The sequence below is a fragment of the Mytilus trossulus genome, chromosome 1 (assembly GCF_036588685.1).
Source record: "Mytilus trossulus isolate FHL-02 chromosome 1, PNRI_Mtr1.1.1.hap1, whole genome shotgun sequence".
NCBI classification, from domain to species: Eukaryota; Metazoa; Mollusca; class Bivalvia; order Mytilida; family Mytilidae; genus Mytilus; species Mytilus trossulus.
Window position 1 is genome coordinate 10,200,628 of NC_086373.1, and position 20,292 is coordinate 10,220,919.

A 20,292-nucleotide genomic window follows, 5' to 3' on the forward strand; every position below is an offset into this window, starting at 1 on the left:
GTAACCATTTCCGGTTAAATAAATTTGAGTTGTTAGGCACTTCCTGGTTCAAATCACTGGTCAAGTGTACCAAAACAAAACAAAAATAGGGTGATCTCTGCAAGAAAATTTTAAAATGAATAGACTAATGACAACTTGATATTTATCAAGCCACATCTTATAGTTGTATGTTGACAAATAGTTTTTCATTATTTAGTAAATTTGCGTCGTAAAGTTGTGATATATTCAAGTCCAAACAAAAATACTGTCACTGTTAGTTTAGCAGACGACGTGATGTATTTTGATTAAATAAGGCCAACATTTGACATTTTGCATGTCAAGTGTGCCTGCAAAACAAAACATAAATAAGGTGCCTGCAAAACAAAACAAAATAGTAAATTTTTCCAAGTTTTCGTTGGCTTGTAACTTCTCAGTAAATCTAGGCTGTATTTTCGATGAGTACGTGCCATTTTGAACAAAAATACTAAGTTAAGAAAATTAAGTTTTTTAGCACTACCAAATGGTTACTCAAATGAATAACCCCATTTAGCATGTTGTCCCCAATTTGTCCAAAGATATCATATAATTAAAAATACCACAATCCAGTAAAAAGATAATTGAGGGTTAATAGTCGATGACAGTCTTCATATAAAGGATAGTATTTTATTGCTAATCATAGTGCCCAAAGCTGAAATAAATGATTATATTAATAACATATACAATGTTCACAACCATTCTTAACAAGAACTATCTTAAAAAAAGATATCCGACATATATGTTATTAATATAATCATTTATTTCAGCTTTGGGCACTATGATTAGCAATAAAATACTATCCTTTATATGAAGACTTTGAGTATACATGTATTCACCAAAACCCCGCGTAAATCTCACATGCGTAGGTGCGTTCTAATAGTCATGTACGTTCGTACAACAAAGTTTATATTAAAAATTATATAATTGTCCCATATAAACAGCTGTCATGGATGCAAAGAGCTATTGCAATTATTTTAATAAAAATATAAATCTTTTTAAGATCTAGTTCAAATATTTACAGTTTTCACTTGCTTTCCATCAAGATATAATTACCGAGACGTTTTTTTCAAACACAACCAAATCACCCACCATGACAGCATTTTGTCCAATGGCAGAAAGGATTTTTGAGCATGCATATTTTGTTGCCATAGTTGAGCGTCCTTAAGTTCAAAGGGCACATACCGAAACTATACCGACTACGTCGGAAAAACAATTGGTGCAAAAAAGATCAACATTAATACAATTAAAAAATAATGTCTACAGACTACTGTCATTTCAACATGTCATTAACCAGAGATCCATTTTAACTAAGTGTTTGTGTTTGAGACTATATCTTGAATACTATTTGCAATAGGTCTACACTACAGTTTGGATTTTGTTCGTTAATTTGTACATAAATTAGGCATTTGTTTTCTTGTTTGAAATGTTATAGCTGCATGACTATGTGTAACGGGCTTTGCTCATTGTTAAAGAGCCATACAGTGAACTATAGTTATTAATTTCTTTGTCATTTGGTCTCTTGTGGGGATTTGTCACATTAGCAATCATACCACAGCTTCTTTTTTTACATTGAAAGTTGTCAGTTTGACTGGGTTCATCTGAACATGGCTTGACCTCATTTTCATGTCATATTGTGATTTTTTGGTCAACATTCAGATACATGTACTATAAGCCATAGGTCAACTATAGTAACTGTTAGTCTAAGTGTGTGACATGACTGTGAGGTGTTGATATATGTCAGGCTGTGTTTTGATGTCTTGGGCCACCATGAAATTAAAATTAAATAATTGTCTCTATATATATTAAATGCCAGTGTGGGTAGTAGACTGTAGTGGCCAGTGGTTGTGAGAAATAGAGAAGGAGGGATCAGGTCTTCATTTCTGTATTGCTACATGTATATCTTATATATGTATGGAAGCTTTTAATGACCTTGATTGACTATACAGCCCTTGTATGGTCTTTCTATCTATATCTTATATATGTATAGAAGCTTTTAATGACCTTGAATGGCTTGATTGACTATACAGCCCTTGTATGGTCTTTCTATCTATATCTCATATATGTATGGAAGCTTTTTATGACCTTGATTTGGCTATACAGCCCTTGCACCGTCTGTCTATCTATATCTTTTATATGTATGCAAGCTTTTAATGACCTTGATTGGCTATACAGCCCTTGTATGGTCTGTCTATCTTTATCTCATATATGTATGGAAGCTTTTAATGACCTTGCACAGTCTGTCTATCTATATCTTATATATGTATGAAAGCTTTAAATGACCTTGATTGGCTATACATCCCTTATACGGTCTGTCTATCTATATCTTATATATGTATGGAAGCTTTTAATGCCTTGATTAGCTATACAGCCCTTGCACGGTCTGTCTATCTATATCTTATATATGTATGGTGCTTTTAATGACCTTGATTGGCTGTACAGCCCTTGTACGGTCTGTCTATCTATATTTTATATATTTTACTGCTCTCTAAGGGCATCCTTGATTGACAATACAAATATTGTATTGTATATATTTTTAACCAATTTTATCTATTCTTGTTTTCTTGCCCAGGGGTTTTGTACTCTTTACTGTTCATCACCCCTTTAATCTGTTTTCTACATTTTTCTGTCTAGTTTTTTCATTTAATCTTTACTTGTTTGCCCATTTTTCTCTCAACTGTAAACCACTTTCATACCCTTGTACATGGCAATTTATTCATGATAATTGAAAGAAGGATTTTTAGACAAATTGTGTTTCCATTTAGAATACTGTGGATTCATTTATTTTCGTGGGTACCAATTTTCGTGGATAGAGGAAAACTTGCATATTTGCGGATATTTAAATCTGTGGTTTCGACAAAATTCACATGCATTCCTTTAGAAAATTTGCATTTCATTGAATGTTTAAATTGGTTGTTACCCTATACCCACAAAATCCACGAAAGTTGGTATCCAACGAATATTAATGAAAAAAAAAAGTAAAATCCCAAAAACACTGAACTTAGAGGAAAATTAATTTGGAAAGTCCGTAATCACATGGAATCCACAGCAAGGGAAAAAGGAATTCTCATTCAGTTTTAAAAAAAAATTGTTTCTGTATTTTTGAAAAAATAGTTTGTTGTTAAAGTGTTAAAGTCCTTGCTCTTTCTGTACCATTTCTTTAAAGACTGATTTTAGATGGTCATGCATTTCTTTCCTTATCAGCATATTTTTTACATGTCAATCCATCTTAAACCTGCAATATTGTATAAAAAGACAATTAAAATATTTTAAAATGAGAATGGAAATGAGATATAGAGATCAAAGACTAAAAGAGATAACAACCTGACCAAAGAACAGAACACATCTGATATAGCATGTAAATGTAGTTACAATAATGAACATTACACACAGATTTCAATACTAAGTATACATTCATTATGATTAAGTTTTCACAACTCATGTTGAAGCTGGGGTTTGAGAAGTAAAATTAAGCTGTAGTTATATAACAGCTCTAGATAATCAAACTCAGTAGCAATCTTTCTAAAGCCTTTCACTATACAATTTAAGCATGATCAGTAAAGCAGCTTGTTCACATAATGAATTGTGTATGATGATGTAGTTGTCTGATTTTTATACCTTTTATCTACAGGTGAAAATGGCTGAAGCAGCATACAAGGGAGGGATATATGTTAGATCAGAACAAGATCAGGATACTGGTTCAGAAGGTAGTATAAGAACTCAAATAAAATAACACTGTATAAATTTTGTGTTGGTTAAATTATACAATGTATTCTGGATTTTATGATATTTTAGTTCTACAGATAAAGTTTTCATTTTTGTCTGCACTCTTGTCAGTTTAATTTTCGTGAGACAATTGTTTAATTATTCTTCATTGTTTTTCTCTATTTATTATGAAAAACCTCCGTAAAGTTATAGGTTCTTTTATTTTTACCTATCTTGTGATTTTACTTTTAACAATGTTTCTCTTATTACAATACTTAAAGCAGATTTATTTACTGAAAATTTATTACAATTAAAATGTGTGTCTTTGATTCACAATATTATGTTTAAATGATTGTGAAATAGTAAAAATAGAGTTTTACAGATATTGGTTTGTAGTATCAGGTCAGGATTAAATGCAACAACATATGAACTTTATAAAACAACAATTAGATAATTGCCTTCAACCATTTAATATGTTGGTACCACTATTTTTATACAACTGCAAATATTTTGTGGCTGTACAATGATGTGGCATTATCTTAGTTGTCCACATAGTAGAAAGATAATAGATGAATTTCAGTTATTATCATCCATTCATATAGTTTTAAAATTCATATTCAATCTTTATAAGGTTACAATGCTACAATGTACTTTTACAAATTACTGAAATTAGCCTGGTTACATTATAAGTTTCTATTATAGATCCTTACCTCAAAGAAATTCTTGATGTTGTATTTCATCATAAAGAAGAAGGAGCCACAGCTGCTGTGTATGAAACAAGGTAATACTTGCTACTATGATTTTTGACATAACCACTAACAAACTGTGTTCATATTTACTAATGTGATAGGGATGTTAACATTCTTCCCTTTAACACTGAAATATAATGACTTTGTTTTAATGAACCATTTCTCATTAAACTATAACAAATTGTAACGTGGCACTAAAATGTGCTAATGTATATTAATTTGAGGGATCACCTGTCCAAAACCAAAAAAGAAGAATCCAAAGCTAGAAAAAGTGAAAAAAATATTTTTCTCAAAACAATTTTATTCCTTTTATATTTATCACCTGTTTGAAATGAGAATTTAATTTAACAGCTTTTGAAAGTAATCAGAAGAGACCAACATCCAAAGTTTTAACTTATTTTTTGGACTGGTTTTATTGTACTCATTCTTTTGATTTAAAGGTTATACATTTGTACCAGCAATTTTTCAGTTTTAGTAGAGTTTTCATTTGTTGAATGGGACAAAAAAACAATTTTACACATTGTGAAACAATTGCCAATTTAATTTTTCTAATGTGATATACATGTATAACCTATAATTATTTGTTTGCAATGACGTTTATTTTTTTCAGCAAGCCAACAGGTTTAATGAATTTACAGTATTTCCTTGGCAGTGTTATGGAAAGTCCTAAATCTGAAATCAAAGTAAAGAAAGGTAAGACAAACTTAAAGAAAACATTTTTCAATATCAACCAAACAACTTAAATATAAGCTCATGTTAGTCTCTTGTGGAGAGTTGTCTCATTGGCAATCATATCACATCTTCTTTTTATATATCAAGAGATTATATTGGTAGGTGTGTGATATTATCATTTATACAGTACTCTTCAAAAATATCGATTCGATAACTTTTTTCTCCGATTTCCGTGTTTCTCGGAATCACACCGAGTACCGCGGATTTCACTCCTAAAATCCTCCAAAGATTCTCTCCCAACACCGCGTGGCTGTTAATTGGTTTATTGCCCATCGGATGTACTTCAAATTAACGACGCGTGACAACATAATTGGATTACCCAGATAATTTACCTTTGAACATTTAATCGATCTTGGTTGCACAGGTGTGCATTAAAATCACGGTATTATAAATTGAACAAATGTTTTCCTTTCTTTGACAGATAAAGATGTGACAATATCATTTAGAATAAGATAATTATTATCTTTTATATTTGTGTCTTATGCCGTTATCTTTAAAATAGAACGTACATACGAAAAAGTATGAAGAAAATTGTTATTTTGTGTTTCTATTACAGTCCGGTCAGGTCATACATTGTGTTCTTTCAGCAAGGACGATTTTGCCACAATTAGTTTCTTTTATAACTTATTCAATAAGCAATATCAGCGCATTAATTGTTCATTATTAAAAAGTCAACTGGCTAATAAAATCATGTTTTTTTTCGGTAACCCGTTTCATTGGATCATCAAGTAAACTTAATTTATTGAGCAATGTAAAATATGATGTTTCACCACCTCGGTACATTTATACAGACTTGAATAATTCAAATTACGAACAGAAACTGTTAAATGACAACTCTGTTGACAAAGGAAATAATTTCAAGTGATATTGATAGTGCTCGTCATTTTCGCATTTTACGGAACGGTTTTCAAATTGACGAAGGTATTTATATCAATTTCGTCATTTGAATTTGGAAAGTGAAAAATATTTTCACATTAATTATATTATAAATGTTCTATAATTCTACCGGTGTTTGACAAGTTTATGACGCTCAATCATTTTACGTTTACAAAAGATGTTAAAAGTTGTGATAATAAGTAATCCGCTTATCGCTATCCGATAGGTCACTAATCCTTTAATTATTAATAAAATTTATCAAACCTCATAATTGCCCATCATGATATTCTATTCCAGTTAAATCAGTCATCATTTTATTTTCAAAATTTCCCAACCGCCTACAATTGGCATTTCTTTATCGTATTATCATGATTATTGTCATTTGAATACAATCAGTCACCCCGGACAATTTCCATCATAATTTCAATTAATACATCACCAACTGTAAATCTATATTATTGACCATGGACATATAACTAATGTACTTTCTTTTTTGAAAGATAAAACATTAAAATTCAAATAGTTAAAAATGTGTTCACGTTTATTCGGATAAGAATTATATTTTCCCGATAAATCAATTGTAAAAGGACCTTCTGGAGCCTCAATACGATTGCACAAAAATGTCGTTCTGCAACTTTAGAAACCTTGAATGGACTTTCCCACGGTCGGCCAGAAAGGTCACCTGAGTTTACTAGTACGCGATATGTTTTCCCGCCCTTTAAAAAACTCGTGCTGTGGATAACATTGATGTTAACTATTTTTAGCATTTAACATTGTTAAGTAAGTCAAGTTCAAGTTCAACCCAAACTGTTGATAACTGAGATGTGTATCGTGGAATTGTCTTCGCACGGCAAATAATTGTTTTTATACGACCGCAAATTTTGAAAAAATTTTCGTCGTATATTGCTATCACGTTGGCGTCGTCGTCGTCGTCGTCGTCGTCGTCGTCGTCGTCCGAATACTTTTAGTTTTCGCACTCTAACTTTAGTAAAAGTGAATAGAAATCTATGAAATTTTAACACAAGGTTTATGACCATAAAAGGAAGGCTGGTATTGATTTTGGGAGTTTTGGTCCCAACATTTTAGGAATTAGGGGCCAAAAAGGGCCCAAATAAGCATTTTCTTGGTTTTCGCACTATAACTTTAGTTTAAGTTAATAGAAAACTATGAAATTTTGACACAAGGTTTATGACCACAAAAGAAAGGTTGGGATTGTTTTTGGGAGTTTTGGTTTCAACAGTTTAGGAATTAGGGGCCAAAAAAGGGCCCAAATAAGCATTATTCTTGGTTTTCGCACAATAACTTTAGTTTAAGTAAATAGAAATCAATGAAATTTAAACACAATGTTTATGACCACAAAAGGAAGGTTGGTATTGATTTTGGGAGTTTCGGTCCCAACAGTTTAGGAATTAGGGGCCAAAAAGGGACCCAAATAAGCATTTTTCTTGGTTTTCGCACCATAGCCTTAGTATAAGTAAATAGAAATCTATGAAATTTAAACACAAGGTTTATGACTATTAAAGGAAGGTTGGTATTGATTTTGGGAGTTTTGGTCCCAACAGTTAAGGAAAAAGGGGCCCAAAGGGTCCAAAATTGAATTTTGTTTGATTTCATCAAAATTGAATAATTGGGGTTCTTTAATATGCCGAATCTAACTGTGTATGTAGATTCTTAATTTTTGGTCCCGTTTTCAAATTGGTCTACATTAAGGTCCAAAGGGTCCAAAATTAAACTTAGTTTGATTTTAACAAAAATTGAAACCTTTGGGTTCTTTGATATGCTGAATCTAAAAATGTACTTAGATTTTTGATTATTGGCCCAGTTTTCAAGTTGGCCCAAATCGAGGTCCAAAATAAAACATTGTTTGATTTCATCAAAAATTGAATAATTGGGGTTCTTTGATATGCCAAATCTAACTGTGTATGTAGATTCTTAATTTTTGGTCCAGTTTTAAAATTGGTCTAAATTAAAGTGCAAAGGGTCCAAAATTAAACTAAGTTTGATTTTAACAAAAATTAAATTCTTGGGCCTCTTTGATATGCTGAATCTAAACATGTACTTAGATTTTTGATTATGGGCCCAGTTTTCAAGTTGGTCCAAATCAGGATCTAAAATTATTATATTAAGTATTGTGCAATAGCAAGTCTTTTCAATTGCACAGTATTGTGCAATGGCAAGAAATATCTAATTTCACAATATTGTGAAATAGCAATTTTTTTTTTAATTAAGAGTTATCTTTCTTTGTCCAGTATAGTAAGCAAGAAATATCTGCAAGAATTTTTTTTAATTGGAGTTATCTTTCTTTGTCCAGAATCAACTTAAATCTTTGTTATATACAATATACAATGTATATTCACTTTTTACTACCAACTGATAAATTTAAATAATCTTTACCATTCAGTGATAACAAGCAGTTTTTTTACATCTTAATATTTTATGATGTATTTAAATGAGTAGTAATTGTTGCAAACTCCATTAGAATATTTTAATTGAAATTAGTTTTGGAATAAGGGAAAGGGGGATGTGATTAAAAAATTGGGTTCAATTTTTCTCATTTGAAATTTCATAAATAAAAAGAAAATTTCTTCAAACATTTTTTTGAGAGGATTAATATTCAACAGCATAGTGAATTGCTCTAAGAGAAAACAAAAATTTTAAGTTCATTTGAATACATTCATTCTGTGTCAGAAACCTATGCTGTGTCAACTATTTAATCACAATCCAAATTTAGAGCGGAATCCAGCTTGAATGTTGTGTCCATACTTGCCCCAACCGTTCAGGGTTCAACCTCTGCGGTCGTATAAAGCTACGCCCTGCGGAGCATCTGGTTAAAATCTTTTGTTGAAAGTACACAAATTTACATTCATTGTGCGAAAGTTAATATTAAACAAAGACGAATTAATGCAGCTGGAAGTATTCCTGTTGTAACGGAAATGTATTATTATTCTGCTGTACTGCCAACAAATCGTAAAACGAAAATGCCGTAATTGTTAAGCATAACGAATGGTGAATAATATTTTCCTTTTTACTTGAATATACAAAACTTTCAAACACGTAATTTTATTTAACTGCTCAGATTAATTTAGCGAAAGTTTCCGGTTATTTTTACACAAGTATGCTCATTTCGTAAATAAAATATTAATTTACTGGTGAAGACATCGAGGTCAAAATTAAGTAGTTTTCATTTTTTATAAAACTTAAATACAATTGAAAGAATTAACAACAACATTTTGCTTTTAAATCTTTTATTCATTCCAGCAATTAGATAATCGTAAAAAGAAAATGCCGTAGATTTACACAATTAATACGGGGCAATCATTTTGTCTAATGAATGGTGAATAAATTTTCCTTTTTACCTGCATATATAAAACTTTTAGACTTATAATTTTTAAATAAAGACTTTAACTTTGAAGTAGAATATTTTGTTTTTCACATATTCCGCTATATTTTATAATCATTTTTTCTTTTTAAAGCAAGTTCATTAAGGTTAAGATATTTTTAGATATATTTTGACTTTAGTTTTTATTACCACAAATGAAATTTAATTAGTATAAAAGACATTTAAAATTATACACCTGTTTGACACTTAAACTGGTACAGTAGACCGGAAATATAACTCTTTATTACTTCAACCTTTACCTGTCAGGTAATCCAATTACCCATTCAGTCTTGTGCCGGTATAGATCAAAGTAGGATAAGGGCAATTAATTCCTCGGTGTAGAGAGTGAGCTCGTTATCACAATAAACATTTACCTGATTTTGGGAGAGATTACTCCCAAATTCCTCCCAACATTTTGGGAGGAATATCGGAGTTTGTTGGAGTGGCTCCGACATTTTCCTCGGTGTAGGGTGTGGGAGAGTTGGTACTCTTGAACTGTACTGTACACTTTATTATATATACTTAAAAAAAAGATATTTATAGTGATACATGCCATGATGTAAAAGTAATACAGACAATGTACTGAAATACATATGTTGGGGTTTAATGAAGCCTGTTCAATCATGACTGATATGAACATCATGACTCATGACTGATACAGGATGATTGCCATTGACTGTTTTACACATAAATAAAAAGAAACAAGATGTGATATGATTGCCAATGCAACAACTATCACAGAGTTAAAATGTAGTGGATTTAGGCAACTTAAGGGGGACAAGGTTTCTGTATAGCATTCATCAATAATCAAAAACCATGCAGTATAGTCAGCTATAAAAGATCCCCACAGTACAAAATGTGAATCAAATAAAAAGATATGACAGACAGCAACCAAAAGTTTATTATTTTTAAAGGATATATTGAAAAGAAATAAAAGATAAATATACATGAAAATTCATGGGTATATAGTTTACAATAGCCTCATTTGCAAATAAGAAATTTGGGTTACAATAGGCATTAAATGAAAAGCAGTGATACAAAATATTGTAGGTAAACTAGTTTTATCACCTCCTGTCTGTATAATTATTTAACAATCCACAAAAGTTTTTAATAAGCATTCAACTTTTAATTTGCATTGATCTTTGAAGGAAATAAAGAAAACACATCTGGAAGGATTGGTCCTTCAGAAGTTGTGTTTGACTTCAGATCTAATGGCGGAAGTGGGATAGTAGCTGTGGAGTCGCACAGACTTGAAGTAAGCTTAACAAGCATCTGTTGGCTTGCTCATTAGCAAAATTTATTGATTTGATTTATTTCCAAATGGAAATATTTCATGCATTTTCTGGACAAAGAGATATGAGGTAAAATTTGTACTGCTACTTGAAAAAAAGGTAAATTCATAAAGTAAAAGGGGTTGATATTAAATAAATGTAAAATTATTACAAAACAGACATAACAATTCAAAATATCAAAATATATGTATAAATAATGATCTGAACCGCAAATACACACAGGATTGTTAATTGGATAACAGTAGTGTAAATTGACACCAGCATTGTCAAAATTGTAATTCTGTTGATAATGAATTATTTTCACTTTTATTCAATGCTTTTATGTAAGTCCAACAACCAACAAGGATATAAGATTGACAATGTAAAGAGTTAGACAAGAAAAGTAAATAAGTTTGTAGGCACAATACATGTATAGCTTGAGTTGTACATTCATTCATCAACATTCTTGTTTATTTTAATATCTAAACATACTGAGAAAATACAATTTGCCATGTTCAAACTGATGTCCAAATAATAGTCCAATTTAGATATTAAAATCATACATTTATTGTGATATAAAATTACATTTAATTTTTCAGGTCACAAGTTGTAGCAATTTTAGTACCATTCGAGCCAATTGTTGTGTCTTCAAGGGTAGGTTATGTCTGTTGAAACTTATTTAAATAGGTATACAGCGCCTTGTTACTGAGCAATGGGCATTCAGTAGATTTGACCATGACAATCTCACAGAAATCTGAAACGACACAATCTGAGTTATGATGAATTTTAAGGAAGATTGATGGTATACCGCCATCTTGGATTGTACAATCACAGTACAAAATCGGTCTAGTAATTTTCCCAAATCAGCAAATTTGGAAGCAGATTTGCAATTTTATGGTTAGACTGTTTATTTATAAAAGGAAAACTTGTTAATTTAGTGTATTATCCGAAATATTTTAACAAATATCAACCTTTTTGGTTTTAAAATCATTTTTTTGCAAATGAGCCGTTTAAGGGGAGATAACTCTTTTAGTACAAAATTTATACTTGGCTAATAGGGAAATTTTTTATTTTTTCTTGTGGCAAGAAAACAAGTTAGGTGACACCATGTTTTCTTTTCATTTTCTTAAAGCATATTAGGAAACCTATCTTCTCACAATTTATTTTAAAATTCTATCTCATAGAACTTTTTTTATGCACTCTTATGTGTTTTTCCATGAACAAACTAACCAAATTTAGGCAATTTTCAACGACTCATAGCTTGAAAAATAGCACGGTGACCCATACTTTTTATTATATTTTTGAAACTAGAGGCTCCAAAGAGCCTGTGTCGCTCACCTTGGTCTATGTGAATATTAAACAAAGGACGCATTTGAATTCATGACAAAATTGTGTTTTGGTGATGGTGATGTGTTTGTACATCTTACTTTACTGAACATTCTTGCTGCTTACAAACATTCTATCTATATTGAACTTGGCCTAAGAGTTTTAGTCGAAAATGTTAATTAAAATTTACAAATTTTATGAAAATTGTTAAAAATTGACTTTAAAGGGCAATAACTCCCTATGGGGTCAATTGACCATTTAGGTCATGTTGACTTATTTTTAAGTCTTACTTTGCTGTACATTGTTGCTCTTTACAGTTTATCTCTATCTATAATAATATTCAAGATAATAACAAAAAACGGCGAAATTTCCTTAAAATGACTAATTCAGGGGCATCAACCAAACAGCGGTTTGTCCGATCCATCTGAAAATTTCATGGCAGATAGATCTTGACCTGATAAACAATTTTACTCCCTGTTAGATTTGCTCTAAATGCTTTGGTTTTTGAGTTATAAGCCAAAAACTGCATTTTACCCCTATGTTCTATTTTTAGCCATGGTGGCCATCTTGGTTGGTTGGCCGGGTCTTAAACTAGATACCCCAATGATGATTGCGGACAAGTTTGTTTAAATTTGGCCTGGTAGTTTCAGAGAAGAAGATTTTTGTAAAAGATTACTAAGATTTACGAAAAATGGTTAAAAATTTACTATAAAGGGCAATAACTCCTAAAGGGGTCAACTGACCACTTTGATTATGTTGACTTATTTGTAGATCTTACTTTGCTGAACATTATTGTTGTTAACAGTTTATCTCTATCTATAATAATATTCAAGATAATAACCAAAAACAGCAAAATTTCCCTAAAATTACCAATTCAGGGGCAGCAACCTAACAACAGGTTGTCTGATTCATCTGAAAATTTCAGGGCAGATAGATCTTGACCTGATGAACATTTTTACCCCATGTCAGATTTGCTCTAAATGCTTTGGTTTTTGATTTATAAGCCAAAAACTGCATTTTACCCCTATGTTCTATTTTTAGCCGTGGTTGGTTGGCGGGGTCACGCCACACAATTTTTAAACTAGATACCCAAATGATGATTATGGCCAAGTTTGGATTAATTTGGCCCAGCAGTTTCAGAGGAGAAGATTTTTGTAAAAGTTAACGACGACGGACGCAGGAAGACGGACGACGCCGGACGAGGACGGACGACGCCGGACGCCGGACGCCAAGTGATGAGAAAAGCTCACTTGGCCCTTCGGGCCAGGTGAGCTAAAAAGCATAGTAAAATCTTCATTTTGGTAAATTATAAGAAAATTCTGTCTCAAAAAACATTCACTTATGATCTATCTAAAGAGATAAAAAGACACTAATTGATTAGGTTTTACTACTTTTCACAACTTCAAGAGCAACAAGAATGTGTTCATAGTACATGTATGTCCCACTCCCACTATCATTTTCTATATTCTTTCAACTTCAGTGAACAGGGAAATTTGGGTCAAAACTCTAATTTGGCATTAAAATTAGAAAGATCATATCATAGGGAACATTTGTACTACATTTTAAATTAATTGGACTTCATTTTGAGCAAAAACTTAAACCTGAAGTGTGACAGATGGACGAACGAATTGATGAATAAACAGATGCACAGACCAAAAAACATCATGCCCCTAGTTGAGGCATAATCAAAACATATTCCTAGTTGAGGCATAATCAAAACATATTCCTAGTTGAGACATAATCAAAACATATTCCTAGTTGAGGCATAATCAAAACATATTCCTAGTTGAGGCATAATCAAACATATTCCTAGTTGAGGCATACTCAAAACATATTCCTAGTTGAGACATAATCAAAACATATTCCTAGTTGAGACATAATCAAAACATATTCCAAGTTGAGACATAATCAAAACATATTCCTAGTTGAGGCATAATCAAACATATTCCTAGTTGAGGCATAATCAAAACATATTCCTAGTTGAGACATAATCAAAACATATTCCTAGTTGAGGCATACTCAAAACATATTCCTAGTTGAGACATAATCAAAACATATTCCTAGTTGAGGCATAATCAAAACATATTCCTAGTTGAGGCATAATCAAAACTATTCCTAGTTGAGGCATAATCAAAACATATTCCTAGTTGAGACATACTCAAAACATATTCCTAGTTGAGACATAATCAAAACATATTCCAAGTTGAGACATAATCAAAACATATTCCTAGTTGAGGCATAATCAAACATATTCCTAGTTGAGGCATAATCAAAACATATTCCTAGTTGAGGCATAATCAAAACATATTCCTAGTTGAGGCATAATCAAAACATATTCCTAGTTGAGGCATAATCAAAACATATTCCTAGTTGAGGCATAATCAAAACATATTCCTAGTTGAGACATAATCAAAACATATTCCAAGTTGAGGCATAATCAAAACATATTCCTAGTCGAGGCATAATCAAAACATATTCCTAGTCGAGGCATACTCAAAACATATTCCTAGTTGAGACATAATCAAAACATATTCCTAGTTGAGACATAATCAAATAAAATTGAGAATGGAAATGGGGAATGTGTCAAAGAGACAACAACCCGACCAAAATAAAAAAACACAACAGCAGAAGGTCACCAACAGGTCTTCAATGTAGCGAGAAATTCCCGCACCCGGAGGCGTCCTTCAGCTGGCCCCTAAACAAATATATACTAGTTCAGTGATAATGAAAGCCATACTAATTTCCAAATTGTACACAAGAAACTAAAATTTAAATAATACAAGACTAACAAAGGCCAGAGGCTCCTGACTTGGGACAGGCGCAAAAATGCGGCGGGGTTAAACATGTTTGTGAGATCTCAACCCTCCCCCTATACCTCTAACCAGTGTAGAAAAGTAAAAGCATAACAATACGCACATTAAAATTCAGTTCAAGAGAAGTCCGAGTCTGATGTCAGAAGATGTAACCAAAGAAAATAAACAAAATGACAATAATACATAAATAACAACAGACTACTAGCAGTTAACTGACATGCCAGCTCCAGACTTCAATTAAACTGACTGAAAGATTATGATTTCATCATATGAACATCAGGCACAATCCTTCCCGTAAGGGGTTTAGTATCATACCATCATAACATATATGAGAAGAACATAACCCGTGTCATGCCAACAACTGTTTTTAGAATAAATGTGTTTAGTTCCGACGCAAAGACCTTATCAGTGACTCAATATTAACGCCAAAATATGCAATCTTTAATGACTTGACAACAGTATCGTAATTATATCCCTTCTTAATAAGTCTATTCAAAGGTTTTGTAAGTTTATGAGGTGAATACTGACACCTTTGTGCTTTATAAAGAATATTTCCATAAAAAATTGGATGTGAAATACCTGAACGTATAAAAAGTCTGCATGTTGAGCTATATTTACGAATGATGTCTTTATACCGATGATAAAATTTAGTAAATGTTTTGACTAGTTTGTGATATCGAAAACCCTGGTGTAATAATTTTTCAGTAATACATAAATTTCTCTCGTTAAAATCTAAAACATTGTTATATACACGAGCGAATCGTACAAGTTGAGATATATAAACACCGTAAGATGGTGACAAGGGAACGTCACCATCTAAAAACGGATAATTAACGATAGGAAATGAAAAATCATCCCTTTTATCATAAATTTTAGTATTCAGCTTTCCGTTAGTGATAAAGATATCAAGATCGAGGAAAGGGCAGTGGTCATTGTTAGTATTAGCTTTATTTAAAGTGAGTTCACCAGGATAAATTTCATTAATATACATACTGAAGTCGTCATTATTGAGAGCCAAAATATCATCCAAATATCTAAAAGTATTATTAAATTTGTTTATCAGATGTTGTTTTGATGGGTCTTTGCTTATTTTTGTCATAAATTGTAACTCGTAACAATACAAAAAGAGGTCCGCAATAAGTGGTGCACAGTTAGTCCCCATTGGAATTCCGATAATCTGACGATATACGGAATCCCCAAAGCGAACAAAAATGTTATCTAGTAAAAATTCAAGGGCATATATAGTATCAAAGCATGTCCAATTAACATAGTTTTTTTGTTTATTGCTACTAAAAAATGACCTAAAAGAGTTTGAACATATATATTCACATTCTGATTTTTTGAATGCCCATTTAATTAGATGTGTGAATTTTTTCTTAATGAGAATGTGAGGAAATGTGGTATACAGGGTAGAAAAATCAAAACTTTGAACAGATTCAAAATCACCAATATAAGCATGCAATTTATCAAGTACTTCCAACGAGTTCTTGACACTCCAAAAGTAATTTATTCCACTATTTTCGAAGGCCTTATTTGAACAATTTTATTATAAGGTTTTTAATTGTACCAAGTGTGCTGGTAAGAATAATAGACAATTTAGTAGTTGAACAATGGCTTGAAGACGAAATAAATCTATATTTGTAAGGGGTTTTGTGTAGCTTCGGAAGCCAATACATAGTTGGAACTTTCATTGTATTTGGCTCTGCTTGTAAAGCGGTGGCTAAAAGTTTATGTTTGTTACAGATTTCGTTTTCTGAAAATGGAGTCAGTTGGAATGTTGGTGAATTGGTGATTTCCTTTTTCAGAACCTCGATGTAAAATTTACGTCAAACAATAATAATATTATTAGCAGCTTTATCGGCCGGGACAAAAACAAATTCCTTGGCTAGTTCTTTTAGTTTATGTTTGATACGAGAAATAGGTTTATTGTGGTTATTGTTAATAGTAAAATGTTCTTTAAAATGTTGAATACGTATATCAACTATCTTCATTACTGAATTAAAAAAAGAGTCCAAAGATTTTTTGTCAGCTTTTTCCCGTTTTATCCATTTCATACAGTAAGTAAGGAGTGAGTCGTGGATGATATTACGACACTCATTCCAATTAATAATTGACGGGGGACGATATTTAGGTCCTTTACTGAGAAAAGATTCTCGGTCTTGAACGATGTTAAGATCTCCTGTTATAACATGGGAAATGGGTCCATAAATATATTCGGAATTACTGCAATTACATGAAGTAGGTGTATTTTCACTGATATTAACATCTTTACACAATTGACTATAATTAAACACAAATTTCCGGGTAGATTTCTTGTAAATATAACAAATAAGAGGTAGCTCAGTATTGTCAAAATATCCAGGAATTTGTTCTTTAACAGAATGGTCGTTAAATATACCGGCAATATTTACAAAATCAAAGCCTTTGTTGACATACTTAATTTTAATAAAATGTTTTTTATGATCTTCAGGGCGATCAATTTTGGGAAATAATTTAGAATAACAATATGCCATAATAATTTGAACAATTTCATACTTAGGACTGCTATATGAAATTGTGTTGCAATCCTCCAAAATTTTATTTAACTTATTAACCGGTAACGAACAGAGTTTTGTTAACAGATAATGTCTGCCGTTGTTTTTTGAAATAGAAATAAGGTCCGAAATATTGGTATGATTGGCCTGAAATTTTCTTTGATTGCGATTTGTTCTACAACCGTGAGAACGGTTTTTACGAACAGTTTTAGAAACAATATCCAAAATGTTAACGGAATTGGTTATTCCTAGTTGAGACATAATCAAAACATATTCCTAGTTGAGACATAATCAAAACATATTCCTAGTTGAGACATAATCAAAACATATTCCTAGTTGAGACATAATCAAAACATATTCCTAGTTGAGGCATAATCAAAACATATTCCTAGTTGAGGCATAATCAAAACATATTCCTAGTTGAGACATAATCAAAACATATTCCTAGTTGAGACATAATCAAAACATATTCCTAGTTGAGGCATAATCAAAACATATTCCTAGTTGAGGCATAATCAAAACATATTCCTAGTTGAGGCATAGTTGAGGCATAATCAAAACTATTCCTAGTTGAGGCATAATCAAAACATATTCCTAGTTGAGGCATAATCAAAACATATTCCTAGATGAGGCATAACCAAAACATATTCCTAGTTGAGGCATACTCAAAACATATTCCTAGGTGAGACATAATCAAAACATATTCCTAGTTGAGACATAATCAAAACATATTCCTAGTTGAGGCATAATCAAAACATATTCCTAGTTGAGGCATAATCAAAACATATTCCTAGTTGAGGCATAATCAAAACATATTCCTAGTTGAGGCATAGTTGAGGCATAATCAAAACTATTCCTAGTTGAGGCATAATCAAAACATATTCCTAGTTGAGGCATCATCAAAACATATTCCTAGATGAGGCATAACCAAAACATATTCCTAGTTGAGGCATACTCAAAACATATTCCTAGGTGAGACATAATCAAAACATATTCCTAGTTGAGACATAATCAAAACATATTCCTAGTTGAGGCATAATCAAAACATATTCCTAGTTGAGACATACTCAAAACATATTCCTAGTTGAGACATAATCAAAACTATTCCTAGTTGAGGCATAATCAAAACATATTCCTAGTTGAGACATACTCAAAACATATTCCTAGTTGAGACATAATCAAAACTATTCCTAGTTGAGGCATAATCAAAACATATTCCTAGTTGAGGCATAATCAAAACATATTCCTAGATGAGGCATAACCAAAACATATTCCTAGTTGAGGCATACTCAAAACATATTCCTAGTTGAGGCATAATCAAAACATATTCCTAGTTGAGGCATACTCAAAACATATTCCTAGTTGAGACATAATCAAAACTATTCCTAGTTGAGGCATAATCAAAACATATTCCTAGTTGAGGCATAATCAAAACATATTCCTAGATGAGGCATAACCAAAACATATTCCTAGTTGAGACATACTCAAAACATATTCCTAGTTGAGACATAATCAAAACTATTCCTAGTTGAGGCATAATCAAAACATATTCCTAGTTGAGGCATAATCAAAACATATTCCTAGATGAGGCATAACCAAAACATATTCCTAGTTGAGGCATACTCAAAACATATTCCTAGTTGAGAGATAACCAAAACATATTCCTAGTTGAGGCATAATCAAAACATATTCCAAGTTGAGGCATAATCAAAACATATTCCTAGTTGAGACATAATCAAAACATATTCCTAGTTGAGACATAACCAAAACATATTCCTAGTTGAGACATAACCAAAACATATTATAGAAAGTGTATTGTTATCAATAACACAGCTACTTGATAACACAATACAACCAAAAGGACAAGCAGAGATCAATGAATGGTATTTGATATCCATACCTTATATATCAAGCTCTAAATTGCCCGTCGACCTTTTAGTAACATTTCCAGTGTAAGTAAAAGAGAGACAAGTATATCATGAAATTCCTTAATGGACACCATAAACTATAAAAGAATGACTAACAAAGTAATTATTTTGACAGGTAAAACAAAGTAATTATTTTGACAGGTATAACAAAGTAATTATTTTGACAGGTAGAACAAAGTTATTATTTTGACAGGTAAATGGGTTTATGAAGTAATGTTAGGATCAGAGGGAATGATGCAGATTGGATGGTGCACAATTAATTGTAAATTTTTTCATGAGGTAAATATACATTTTCTATATACAGGTATTTATGGATACAAGAAGATGTGGTATGAGTACCAATGAGACAATTCTCCATCTAAGTCACAATTGGTAAAAGTAAACAATTATAGGTCAAAGTAAGGTCTTCAACACAGAGCATTGGCTCACACCAAGCTGCAAGCAATAGAAGGCCCCAAAAATGACTACTGTAAAACTAATGGTCTAATTAATATAAAAACCAAGAAATGAGAAACACTTATGAACCACATCAACAAACAACATCTACTGAACATCAGGTTCCTGAGATTTTTGCTTTAAATCAAACGGTTTATTAGAAAAATATGGTGGCTATTAAAAAAATTGTTCTTCCATCGAGTATAACTTAAAAGTTATTTCATGTTTGATTAGAAAAATAAATGGAAGATAATATTAGATAATTCAAATTACTGTACTTTTAATTTAATTTGTAAAGTTAATATGAAAAATGTGAAAAGTACTTAGGATCAGGAAAGAACAACAGTTTAATAAAATTAACAATCTGAGTCAGTATACATTTTGTAATATTTGCAAAATAGTTGTACAACCTAATGTCTACTTGTGGACAGTTGTCTCATTGGCAATCATACCACATCTTCTTTTTATAATGTACCCAGTAGAGTATCTTTTTATTAAAGGGCATTTAAACCTAGTTTCAACTAAAAATTTA

General features: G+C 31.6%; 1 protein-coding gene across 3 annotated transcripts in view; it reads left to right on the forward strand.

Moving 5' to 3' along the window:
* Window positions 1–18: 18 nt before the first annotated feature.
* The window catches only part of LOC134714878 (E3 ubiquitin-protein ligase RNF123-like), a 62,115-nt gene continuing 41,841 nt past the window's right edge, over window positions 19–20,292 (forward strand). For all 3 annotated transcript variants that reach the window (XM_063576533.1, XM_063576542.1, XM_063576552.1), the window contains exons 1-7: window positions 19–165; window positions 3,644–3,719; window positions 4,420–4,498; window positions 5,077–5,159; window positions 10,602–10,708; window positions 11,324–11,378; window positions 19,519–19,604. In XM_063576533.1, the coding sequence (XP_063432603.1) occupies window positions 3,650–3,719; window positions 4,420–4,498; window positions 5,077–5,159; window positions 10,602–10,708; window positions 11,324–11,378; window positions 19,519–19,604 (480 nt within the window). In that variant the 5' untranslated portion in view covers window positions 19–165; window positions 3,644–3,649. The remainder of the gene's footprint in view (window positions 166–3,643; window positions 3,720–4,419; window positions 4,499–5,076; window positions 5,160–10,601; window positions 10,709–11,323; window positions 11,379–19,518; window positions 19,605–20,292) is intronic.